Source organism: Sinocyclocheilus rhinocerous, unplaced genomic scaffold (genome assembly GCF_001515625.1).
Source record: "Sinocyclocheilus rhinocerous isolate Xijiao unplaced genomic scaffold, SAMN03320098_v1.1 scaffold65, whole genome shotgun sequence".
NCBI lineage: Eukaryota > Metazoa > Chordata > Actinopteri > Cypriniformes > Cyprinidae > Sinocyclocheilus > Sinocyclocheilus rhinocerous.
The window spans coordinates 852,964-866,738 of record NW_015662000.1 but is presented as its reverse complement, the minus strand read 5'-3'; the positions used below and the strand labels follow the sequence as shown (position 1 = coordinate 866,738).

The following is a 13,775-nucleotide window of genomic DNA, read 5'->3' as shown; positions in this document are numbered from 1 at the left end:
ATATATTTAATATATAAACAACATATTTTTCTGAAATATATATACATGCATGTGTGTGTATTTATATATACATAATACATAATAAATATACACAGTACACACACATATATTATGTAAACAAAAACTTTTATTTTGGATGCGATTAATCGCGATTAATCGTTTGACAGCACTAATTAAATATTAATATAATATCTTGAAGATATTATTTAAATAATATAGATTACAAACAGACAATCATTTTATTATTTAAAAAATACATTTTATTAAATAAATAACACTTTCCTGTTTTAAAAAAATGAAACTCTTCAAATGGAAATATACCACCCACTGGAGAGAAATACATTACACTTAAAAATATACACAAGTTAAATATTAATATAATGTTGAAAATATTATTTAAATATTTTTAAAGGGAAATCAGCCCAATGGAACAAAATGTTTCATGTTAAAATTATTTATTAATTTTAACATAAAAATACATTGTAAATATTAATATAATGTTATATATTACACTTAAAATATATATTACACTTAAAAAATACACACAAGTTAAATATTAAATATTAAATATTAAATCATATTTAGCATTAAAATTTTTTCTAAAGGGAAAATGCATTTAGAGATTCCTAAAATGGAAATACATTTTTTAACAATTTAATCAATTATTAATATAATGTTATATATTACACTAAAAAATATTATATGATTTTAAATATAAAAATACATAATAATAATACATAATATATAAAAATACATAATAATAAATATTATATAATGTTGAACATATTATTTAAAGATTTTTTTTATAATTTTCAAAAAAAAAACTGTCAAAGAACTTTTGAGAACCAGAGGTGACAGAGCAAGTTTTTACTACTTACTTACCACTGTTTCCCACACAAAGTCTATAGCAGAATAGTCATTTGGACTAGAACGCATGATGTCAAGAAAACAAAATGATATTCTATTACACTGAACAGACTTGCTTAGCTTTTCTGAAAGACATCCTGATGCAGTCCGCCTGGTCTCCATCAAAGCCTTGTTGAACAGATGGATGATGTCATTGGCTATTCTGTGCTCATTGCACGTCTCTGGGTGCAGTCATGGTCCAGCGTGGAGGGGGCTCCAGATCCAGACGACAGTGGAATCCAGTTTCCAGGTGTTGCTGAAGCAGGATATCAATGAGTGCGGAACAGGAGATGGGCTGCAGTCTGTGATCACCCAGCCCCAGCTGCAGACGTATACACACACACACACACACACACACACAGGCATCCGCAGTGTGGAGAGGAGCATACATTGACAGAGAAGAAGGCTGGCATTTTGGAAGAAGAAAGTGAGATACAGCTGATAACAAACGCTTGTCAGGCAGGTAATGTTTGCTTTCTGTACTGCAGCATTGAGGGGTTTGAAGGAGGATGTGAGGGTGAAGGATGCCGTACATGTGTTTAGTGTGTTTGGATATTCCACTGATCACCCACAGTAGTCTTTTATGTATTCCTGTTCCTAATATTGAATTAGAATCAGAATGTATTGTAGCATAGCATTGTTTGGTTATTGATTTGTTGGGCAGATTGTCTGCATTGCTGGAATATGTGTGTGGTGCAGGTAGTATAAGGTGGTGTTTGCACCTTCCAAGGGTGGCTGATGGAAGAATAAGTAGAAACACTGAGGTTTGAATTCACGAAATGTATTTGTCTTTTTTGCGCAATATATTTCAGTACAAAAACCTGCATCTTATATAAATATATACACACACATATACATATACATTTTTATCTCTCTTTCAGACTCAAACCTGGGGGTATATATAAATACATTCAACATTTCCATTACAGGAATAATTTTCCTTTTAAAATATGTTGGGTTTTAATGTTTTTTTAAACTGTAATAATATTATTATATATATTATAATAATATAAATATATATATGTTGCATTTATTAGATAAAAAAAAATAGTCTAGAAATCTGGAGAACTCATTTGAACACAAGGTCACCTTTTCTATTTCAATTATGGATTGCACCTTGTACACCTAATGCAGATAACATTATTACGCATCATTATTGGCTGATAAAAGTGACAGTTTTACTTTTTCTCAGGTATCTGGTCTAAAGTCGAACGATGCTGTTCAGTCCCAGTAAAGTACGGCAGATTGCAATAGTCTGCTGCATACTAGAGGGAATTTCTTTGTGCAAATTGAGTTCAGCACTAATTGTTGTGGGCATGTTTGCATTATTACTTGATTTGCATAATTCATTTAGTGAATATAGCTGTGTTTCCTGAGCAACGTGCCTTTGCTGCAGGTATTTCTGAGGTTGCTCTCCGATCCTGTTGTCACGTGATGTTGGACAGGTGTTGTTCTGTCTCAGTCTGTTAGCACATGGTGCATCATGCAGCAAGATCTGAAGATTGGCCTCTGCCATTCTGAGCAGTATAGCAAGATGACATAAAATGAGGTGAAATGAAATGTTAGGCCATCATGATATGTGTTGACAGTGTCATTGTAATTCACATTATCACTTTTCTTTTGGCCCAGCATCTCCCACCTCCTTTTCTCTCACACTCCTGCTACACCGGCTTCCATTTGTTACCAAGGCAACCCTTTCATCCCACCCCTTCTCTCCATCTCCCAACCCATCCATCAAAAGACAGTCTTCAATCCCTCATTTGCCCCCTCTTTCCCTGTCTCTCCCCCGCAATAATGGCCCCTACCAGGATAGCAGTGTTTACTTTAATGTCTCTGAATAATTCATAGCGTTTCTCAGCATAGAAATAGACAAAAGAGCTGTTAAAATAATTTTAGGGGTATTCAAATAGCAGTTTTACTTGCACTGCATAATTCTACATATCTCTTCTCAGCGTGAAATGTTTTTAAAGTGATATACTGTATTGTGTTGACTGCAGTAAGGAACATGGTTTGTGGAATGCAGTATCAGTTGCTTCTGGTGAGTTTTACAGTATGATCAAGTGCGTATCTTGTCTCTGTTTTCTACACCGAACTGCATTATAAATCGGGAAGAAACGTTTACAGCAGGTGGCTACAAGGGTGGGTGCATTGCAGTACAAGTTGGTGCTGTCAAGGAAATTATATTATCATGTTTTTTATGATTTAGCAAGTTTTATGCTATAAATGCATGCCAGTTTTTTATATATATATATATATATATATTCAAATTTTACAAAAAAATGGCACACCACAATATTTTTGGCCGTTTTAATTTAATTTATACATATTTTGGTCTATATATTTCAATTCAAGAAAATACATGTCACATTTGAAGAAAAAGTCAGGTTGAAACTAAATACATTTTCTATGTAAAAAAAAAAAATGTTTTTCACTGAGCTTCACTGCTTATATATATTTATAAAACATATATTTAGCATATATTTACAATGTATTTTGACCACGAATATGTAACAAAAATTGCAGCTCTGGATGCCTTTGTTTACCAGTCTTATTTTATCATACGCTGCACACAAGCACACTGAAATAATGCGGTGTGGTAATGTTGGGTGGGGGGAGACGCCACCACCACTTTCAGGTCACACCATCCACCCTTTCTTCATATCAGCCAGATCTTGACCTTGAATCTAATTAACCTGAATCTTATTGCTCTGCACCACACTAAAAGCACCATACGCCCTCCAAGATCAACAGGACACAGACAGCCAGCTGTAATTGTCTGCTTTTATTTATCAGTCAATCACAGGGAGATAAACAACAGGATTTGTGTGTTTATAGAAGCAGGCCATGATGAACTTTTAGTGGGAATTGTGAAAATCAATGTTTGTTTGTTCCCATAACTATGACTCGAGGTAAAGTTTGCAGCGTTGAGGAACAAAGAAACTGCAGTGCTCCCTCCTCCCTCTTAATGTCGGAGGAAAGCAGAACTGCATGTGGCTGATTGGAGTCCATCTGCTTGCAGTATAAAACATTTCATCAAGGGGGTAAAAACCATGTAATTAAAGCCCAGTTTGCACAAAACAAGGGGTAATGTAAGTGCAAATACTGCAGCGTGTCTCTAATAATCAGAGCATCATGAAGAGCGAGAGGGAAATCTCCAGAGCTTTCCACCTGAATTTGCAGTCAATTCTCATAAATATTCCAGCCACATTTCACGCCTCTGAGGAACCAATACACAGCAGAACGTGTTATATTTCATACAACAAACATGAACCTGAATAGCTTTAATGCGTTTTCCAGTCAGGTAGCTATGTTCTTTTAAATCATTGAAAATATTTGCGTTTTAAAGTAGATTTTGGATGTGAATGTGACAAGAATGAACATCGTTTGATTTGCTATGCTGTGGTGTCATAATGAGATGCACTCAAATTACTCTCTGTAATTTCATATTCTAGTAATTTAAAGCAAAGGCAATAATAGAATTTAACGAGATCATTCACATCAGATATGTAACGTCTCTACAGCTCTGTTGTTTCTTATTACCCCAGTCGTTTCACTCTGAGAAACAGATCACTGAAACAGAAATTCAAGCAGATCAGATTTTGTGTATTGTATTCATAGGAGTCTTGCTGAAAATGAACAAGTGTTCTGTCTGGCTTGTGCCAGCAAGTATCTGAGATGGAGACTAGTATTCATGAGGATGTTATCACATTTCTTCACTTTCTGCTGAGCATTGAGCTGCGAGGTTGACTTTAGTTGTGTGGGGAGGCCATTTCTTTTTGCTGAATCGGGAGTGAAATCCGATTTTAGCCCTGTGAGACCTAGCATTTGGAATATTGTTGTGTTTTGGCCTATTATTTCTGGATGTAGCGAACGTTTGTTGACTTTCATTAGTGCAACACATGAGCGTAGAACTTCTTGTATGCTTTTGTTGTGTCTTGTACCCTGCAGCATGTTACAATAAAAATATTGTTTTAAATGATCAGTTTATTATCAGTTTATGGAACCATTTGTTTTATTTAACAAGGATGCATTTAATCAAAAGTGACAGTAAAGAAATTTACAGTGTTACAAAAAAATATCTATTTAAATGCTGTCCCTTGTGAATTTTTCTCAACAAAGAATCCTGAAAAGAAATGTTGCAGTTTTTGCAGTATATTTGATCAAATAAATGCAGACTTGGAGAACATAAAAGACATTTTAAAAAATCTTACCAACCCCAAACTTTTGAATAAAATTACTATACTATACATATATAAATTCATTTTAAAAATTAAATTTCATTGTGCATCTTGTTTATTGGTGCAAATAAGTTTCAGGAGTTGAATTGCAATTCAAAAGACATTCTTAATTCACATCTGAATGTCGCACAACCTTGAATCTCTGATACTGTCATCTCTGATGCAACCCCACTGCTGTGATACTCTGAATAAAAAATCATCATCCCTATGAAGTGTTCTTGATGCACAACACAGACAGCTTGCTTTGTTTTTTATCTATTGTTCTCATTGTGTGTTTTTCATCTGCGGTCTTTTACCGTAGAGACAGTGTGTACTTTACCCCTGGCTGTGGTGAGAGAATGCTGAATTTAGCTGCGCACCGCAGCTGCTTTGAAGAGACTTCACAAACACAGGTTTGAAGAGGTTTCGTCTGTAATGTGCTGCAGTTAGACGGACTCTTTTGTCTGTGTTTGGTGGAGGAAATCTCTGCTGCACTTTGAAGGTACCAGGATACGTTAGTGTGCCTGAAGACAAGAAGGAGGGGGGAGAAAAGAGTAGAAGTGTAATAGAAAGTGTTTTATGAAAATGCCGGAGGACTGGGTTTTAATCTTATGTCAGGATTACTCTGCTGTTTGGATTTAAATATCATAGAGTATAAAGATCGGTTTGGACTGTTGAGCAGCAATCGAGGTTTAAAGGGATAGTTCTCCCAAAAATGTAAATTCTGTTGTTATTTGCACACTTTTGTGTCGTTCCAAACCTGTATGACTTACTTTCTTCTGTAGAGCATGTAATGAATTTACTCATTTGTAAGGAGGTCATGCCCATGTCGAGCGAGTGTGGATCTGCCATCCTTCTGCTGCACAGGGAGCTCTAAAATTTTCTCTTTTGTTGATCGGATTTAACAATTGACTCAATCGTGTAAGTGTCTCCGTTCAAAGACAGAGATCCTACAAGCATAAAAGAAGATGTTTTGAAGAATGTTCTGGTCGCTCTTGTCAAAAAGAGCACAAATACCATGAAAGTGGCACATAAGTCTTATATTATGAGCCCTCTGAAGTCATAAGAGAGACTTATGTGGGAAACAAATCGGTGTTATTATTTGTATGCTTTTATAACATTTTGTTTAATTGAATTAGCTTGTATTTTTTATATTTTCAGTTTTCATTTTAATTTTAGTTCACATTGTAGTAATTTATGTGCATTTGTCATTTTTAATGATTCTAATTAGCTTTAATTTATATTCATTTCAGATTTCTTACTTTAATAAATTATTTTAATATTTTTTAAAATAACATCTTATTTTAAAATATAAAAAAACTGCTTTTTATATTTAAAATAACAGCTTATAGTATTTCAGTTAGTTGCCAATGCAACAACATTTCTCATTTTCATTTAAGCTTTCCATCTAATATTTATTTTTTTGCTTTATTTCATATTTATTTTAGTTAAGTAAACTACTTTTAATAGTTTTAGTTAAAGGGGTCATATGATGCTTTTTTAAAGATCATAACGGCAGCTTGCATCCTTAACGTTGCATTACTGCCATCTTCTGGTTCTAGTTATTTCCCACATACTTTAGTCATCATATTCTTGTCATGAGTCCCGTTTTAGTCAGAAAGCAAATCAAATATTTAATTCCTTGTTCACTCCTACTGCAGTCCATTATATTCTTTACTCCACGTCCTGTTAGTCCTATTTTTTCCATGTCATTTATCATATCCATCCTCTGTAATTCATATTTTGAACAATTAATAAGCACATGTTCGACAGTCTCAGGTATTTAAGGCAATACATTCTAAAATAACGGTCGCCTAAAAAAAAACTCACGCTCGGGGCTCAAATAGAATATTTTAAACTCACGTGCGAAAGGGTTAAAAGATCCAGAAGAAACAGAGTTATTCAGGTTTGGAACAAATGATAGTGAGTAATTTTATTAAGTGGACAATTCCTTTAAATATTCAGTATAGCAACAAATAAACTAATTGTTTACATTTAAAATCTGCAAACCATTGAATGGGAATGGCATACATGCAGAGAGCAATTTATTATCAACATGTTTGTAATTCAAGTGAAAATGATACATTCTTTGTTCAGATACAGTTGTTCCCTCAAGGTTTTATTTTAGGATGCCACTGTAATGCATTTCTGATGTATGTACATTATACATGAACATGCATTGATCTTATCCTTTTATTGCAGTGAAATGGAACACATTTCCTGGGACAAGGCTTGGAGTTATCTTGTATTTCAGGCTGTCTGACATTTCAAACATCTAGATGCTGATTATTCCCTCGCACTTAGTCTAACTTTAGATGCCTATCTGTATCTCTTCTTCTTGCAGAAACCGGGTACATTGATCCAGTGATTATTGAAAAATACAACACCCCCGGGTTTGTGGGTTGCCTGTCCAGAGTGCAGTTCAACAGCATTGCTCCTCTGAAAGCCACTCTCAGGTCCCGTGGTTCTGTTCCTGTCTCTCACCAGGGTAAACTGGTGGAATCCAACTGCGGAGCTTCACCCCTCACGATCCCACCCATGTCTGCTGCAACCGACCCGTGGCACCTAGATGCAGGTCAGCACATTTAAACAACCAAGAGGTCTTGAAGTCCCGCAAATGCACTGAAATCTCTCAGTCCTGCATTATTTCCCAGGAGTGGTGTAAAAGACATTTCATTTTCAGTGCTAGTTTATTGATTGCATCATTGCATTGCATTGACCTGACCAACGAGATCTAGCTGCTGTAAGCCACTTTATAGAAAGCCACCTAAATGTGCGTCTTAACTGCCACATTTCATTGTATTGCTTTCAGTCTGATTTAAACGTGAAAAAAAGATACAGAACAAAAATTCTAAAAAGGTCAATGGCCAGTTAGTGGGCACAATGGCTTTTGTAAAGGCCAATATGCTTTATTCAGCTATAAGTACATTGGTGCATTAAATTAAACTATTATATGTTTACTTATCTGACGAACATAATCTACTAAAAATAATCTACTTGTAATTTATTTGGCATCGAGAAAATTATTAATTCTCTTCTCGGACACATCGGACTGTTCGGTGTTTTCACATGTATTCATTTTCAGTCTATCAGGGTTATTATAGTTTACTAAAACTAATAAAACTATATAGACATTCAATTATTATAATTATTATGATCTCCTACAGGTGCTGATTTCCCCTTCAATGAAGAAAGAGTGATACCAGATGGAGTAAATAGGAATTCAGCTATAATAGGAGGTGAGCTGGATACATACTCTTCTTATCTAATTCTGATGAACAATTGCTTCTTTTAAGATATATATTCTTTTATACATTAAAGGAATATTTCATCCAAAAATGAAAATTTGCTGAAAGCTAACTCACTCTTAGGCCATTCAAGATGTAGTTTGTTTCTTCATCAGAACAGATTTGTGGAAATTTAACATTACATCACTTGCTCAGCAGTTGATCCTCTGCAGTGAATGGGTGCCGTCAGAATGAGGGTCCAATCAGCTGATAAAAACATCACAATAACCCACACGACTCCAGTCCATCAATTAACATCTTATGAAAAACGTCTTGATGGATTTCTTTATTATAAACACAGCTTTTCTCTTCTTGTCTCTTCATGTTATTGATGGACTGGATTCATATGGATTACTTGTGGATAATTGTGATGTTTTTATCAGCTGTTTAAACTGATTCTGACAGCACCCATTCCCTGCAAAGGATCCATTGGTGAGCAAGTGATATGATGCTTAATTTTCCCAAATCTGTTCCAATAAAGAAACAAACTTGGATTGTTGTCTTGGATATATTTTCATACATTTTCTGCGACTTTTCCTTTCAAACTGTTCCTTTAACTGTGGCGAATGTATTTTCCTTGCAGGTATCATTGCAGTGGTGATCTTCACTAATCTGTGCACGCTGGTGTTTCTGATCCGGTACATGTTCCGCCATAAAGGCACCTACCACACCAACGAGGCCAAGGGGGGAGAGTCATCAGAGTCAGCCGACGCGGCCATTATCGGCACCGAGGCCAATTTCACAGAGACCATCGACGAAAGCAAGAAAGAATGGTTCATCTAATGGGGGTGTACAGACTCTTTCAGAATCTTTTTTTGAGTATCAGAACTAATGTTTTGGGATCAAGCTCATCACCAGTTTGAGAAACTGTCCTGTACATAGTGACTGGCTTGTCTCTTTCTATTGTGTTTTGGCAGAAGTCTTTTAGATGTGTAATCTCTGGATCACATTAATAAATCATTTCACCATGTGTTCTTTTTTTTAACAGAAACATAATTATTTGCCAAAATCCTCTTTTATGGAAAATGTTTATGTACGATTAATCATTTTCTTCACGTGCTTAATCTTACAAAAAGTCCTTGTGTGGAAAATGTTTTAGACAGACTGTAAATGTTAAATGCTCTATATGAATATGTTTATTTAATTCATTGCACAAACGACAGAGTTTTAGATGACATCAGATTGTATATCATCAGCGAGGGGAAGGAAAACAAGGCATGCACCAAGAATTATGTCAAATCGACGCTGTCTGTTTGTAGCTTTCTGCACAGCTATGCTCATTTATTTCTTGTTGAAGCCTTCAGTTTATTGTTCCTTGCCAAACACCTCTCAGTCTTAAGCATTTGTTTTGCTGAAGGCATGTATCATGGCATAAAGATGTTATTTTGAGAGATAATTTTGTCTGTGATTCATTTATGCAGGCTGTGGTAAAGCATTGGCATAGTGGCATCTATTTGGCAGATGAAAACCCAAACATGTATCATCAGCGTTTGTCATTGCAGATGAAGAATGTGGAACCACTGACACCCAATTTAATGACTTAATTCAAGGTGCCTTTAGGATTCAGCCAGCCGTCTGTGGAGAATTACTTTGGTTAAATAGATAAAAGGAGAATCCCAACAAATCAAATGGCTGTTTGTATTTATTTGATATATTTGACTGAGAAGAAAGCAGACCCAATGTTTATGAGTTTAGCAGTGTTTGGAACAGCAATGTCATATCATTTTTTTGCACTGTGTATTTTGTCAAATTACTTTCGACATTTTTTAAGTATTATTTACTTTTTTGAATAAAATATCAAATAAAACGTAATTTACATACAGATTATCCATTCTCTCAGAGGCTGGTTCACAGAATGATTTTAGACAACTGATGTCGGCCAATGTGATGTATTTATTTGTTATAAATATCTAGGTTTAGAATTATGACACATCCGCCATTCATTGGAGTAATTCTGAGTCTGATCTGAATAGTTTATCATTCTCTTATAGGGATATCAAGCTAAATTTGATCGTTGTTTCATCAGCTCTGTTATTTATGTGGTTTTGCAAAAAAGTAGATAAGTATCTTAATATTATTTTTGAAAGGTGTATGGGTAATGATATATGTTTGGAAGGGTTTGTGTTCACAATCACATCTCAGACTATAACCATGTTAATTTAGTTAAATATTTCTCAGATTGACATTTTGGAGCGTATAATGAGGGATTCATGAGAATGTACAAGAGTCTTGATGAGTTACACTTTCATATTCTAATATCAATTTCTTCACCCCTCATTTACATTGAAAATATAAACATTGTTTTGTATTATTGTAAGGTTAGTCAGTTAGGATTCACAATAAATGAAATATATGAATATATTTTTATGAGGATATTTTGTAGATGACCTAGCCTTTCATTGTGTCTCATCTATATGTGTATTAGAGGAAGGATTTTCAAAGTGTTCTCAAGATCTGTGAAGAAAAAAAGATGTACTTGAACGTTCCTTGTATGGAGACAGAAAGCTTTGATCATTTTAATTGTCATAATATGACCCCTTTTCATTTACCTTTAACAGTATTATTCTTTAGACATGTTGAATTTATGTTTTGTGAAGGTGATTTTTGTTTCTTTTTATGACGAGAGGTTACAAAATAATAAAATGTTTTCTATTATTTATTCTGCTGCCTCTCATATGGCACGTGTATAGGCCTTTTATTAAATGTAAATATAGATTTTTTGATCGCAGCAATTCAAGGCTTTGACATTTTATTGTTTTTGAGTAAATATACGAGTGAAAGTGTAAACAATATAATATATTTACTCATCTGTATCTCATATTATGATTGCATTCTGCTCGTGTATTCAACTTGTTTTAACGGCAGCATTACCACTGTATGTGAAATTGTACATACTGTACTTTAAACTATTGTGTAATATCACAATTGTATTTACTCCTGGGGGCATATTTTTTACCTTTTGTTATGATGTTGACAAGTCAGGAATTAATAGTACAATACTTTTTATATTTAGAGCAACTCAGTTCTCGACTGGCGTTTAACGTAAAATATTTGTACTGACCTCTTTTCATCCATCTCATTACTGTGTGAGGCCTGATTGCAAAAGAAGAGAATTCCTCATTAATGTGGCTATTCTTATGGGAAGGGAATAAAAGCAAGTAGCCTACCTAACAAATGTTTGTTGTGTGGTTTTTTTTCAATGTCAACTACATTCACATTAGATGGAACTTCAGATGTTACCAACCGTATATCAAATTGAATATATTATTGAGTTAAATATATATATGAATATTGAGTTGTCTATCAGTCCCTATAAAGTTACATTATCAGACATCTCTATATTTGAAGAAAACTAAAACTTTTATAAAATGTATACTGCGTAACACAAGGTTACTCATGTGCTATAATAAAGGCAGTCAGATGTGCGATGTGGATACTGCATGGTATGCATATAAAACTGAAGTCCATAATAATTTGTAAACTAGAGGTATCTTATGTTGACACGTTGTGATGACTCTTATGAAGCGGAATTTAGTCAGCTGCTGCCCAAGCATCTCAGAGGCGGCGACACGAGAGGTAGTGGTGAGTTACAGCTATATTGTGAATGTAACTGAATGGCTTCAGGATCTGAGGAGGATGGTTGGGATCTTGATAGGGATATGGAGTGGCAAAAGGCTACTAATAAGCGTAAGAAAAAAAGAGTAATGGATCAGGAACAGAAACAGATGATACTGTTAAAAAAGTGAGAGGACATGACAATGTAACATCTGGCAGTGAGATGCAAACATGGGGAGAGTTGTAACAACACCATTTCCACCTATCAGGGATAAGCTAGGAGTCCTATGATAATTCATTATTTACCCACTTCCTCCCCGATCTTATATCAATGGTTGTCAAGGCTGTAAATAGATATATGGAGCTTTTATAAAGAAAAAAACTGATTTTGGTGTAAGAATCCAATTTTTTTTTTTACCAAAACTATATTTGACTTAGTACTTAAACTGTTGCAGATTATATCATATAACTTACTTGTCAAGGCTGTAAATAGATATATGGAGCTTTTATAAAGAAAAAAACTGATTTTGGTGTAAGAATCCAATTTTTTTTTTTACCAAAACTATATTTGACTTAGTACTTAAACTGTTGCAGATTATATCATATAACTTACATTAGAATAAATTGTAGATTCTCAGGCAAAATGTGATGCATTTTTTAATTGCTAATTTCAAACCATTATGCTAATACAGCTAACTAAACATTGGATGACAGGGGTGTAAGTTGTAACACATTTTAGCATTCCCTTGCATAGAACAGAGAACTTTCATGTTGTATATATGGAGCTTTTTTTGGTTTCTAAAGTGTTTTTGAAAAATCACATACCCTGCCTTTAAAGCCAAAGGAAATGTGGGTAAAATGTGCCCTATGCAGTTTCTGGATTCACCAAGCCTGCACTCTAGGGTTAAAAACATTGGTTTTACACCATTGTGAATCTGATTGAGAAAATTCATACATAGACACAATCTCGCACACAAATTTACACAGGTTTTTGTTAGATCTGCATGTTCTTTACCTCGGTACACTGGAGTTGAGTGTTCAGTAAGCATAAAACCCTGCGGCTCGTGACGATACATTGATGTGTAAAGACACGAAACGAACAGTCTGTGCAAGAAACTAAACAGTATTTATATAGTTTTTTACCTCTGATTCACGCAATGACTGAACTGTACTGAGCACGCTCGCGTCTTCTTCTTCTTGCTTTACGGCAGATCGCAGACTTATAAGTGAATTACCGCCACCTATCTCTCAAATGGACCATTGACGCTCCTAATTGAGATTGTAGATGGAGTGTCAATGGTCCATTTGTTATCTCGGGAGTTCCTCTGTCCATTTCTGTGAATGAAATCAAAAGATTGAATTTGAGGATAAGATGCCAAACAAAGTTATGCTAGGTTCCCCTTCAGGAACTCGAGCTGCGTCGAACGCTTTGGGAACGCCCCCGGCGAGACCACGTTCTGAAGCATGAGTGAAATCAGTCCAATAGAGAAGCGAGACGTCACGAGCGGGGTGACGTGAGCAACCAGGAAGCATAAAGGCACATCTGGCAAGCGCACATGTTAACTCCATGGCAGCACTGGTGGCTACGGAGTGACACCTGTGGTTGAATCTGTCCGAACTACAAGACAAGGACAGATTCTTCCTCCTGGATGCCCCGGTATTTCTGGCCTCTTCGGCGGCACAGTCAATACTGTCGTTGAGAGGTTTCAGGAGGTGAAGAAGCAAGCGGCGACATCCCAGCCGTCTAGCTCCTCATACCGCCAGACCCAGAAGCAGAGCGTCGCGATCCATACACCGCGCCCCCCCCCCG

At 35.3% G+C, this 13,775-nt stretch overlaps 1 protein-coding gene across 1 annotated transcript in view; it reads left to right on the top strand.

Annotated features, from left to right (window-relative positions):
- Nucleotides 1–10,712, top strand: part of cntnap2a (contactin associated protein 2a) — a 408,589-nt gene extending 397,877 nt beyond the window's left edge. Inside the window, exons 23-25 of the mRNA XM_016537023.1 lie at nt 7,468–7,698; nt 8,291–8,362; nt 8,994–10,712. Coding sequence (XP_016392509.1) covers nt 7,468–7,698; nt 8,291–8,362; nt 8,994–9,193 — 503 coding nt within the window. The 3' untranslated portion in view covers nt 9,194–10,712. The remainder of the gene's footprint in view (nt 1–7,467; nt 7,699–8,290; nt 8,363–8,993) is intronic.
- Nucleotides 10,713–13,775: the final 3,063 nt, after the last annotated feature.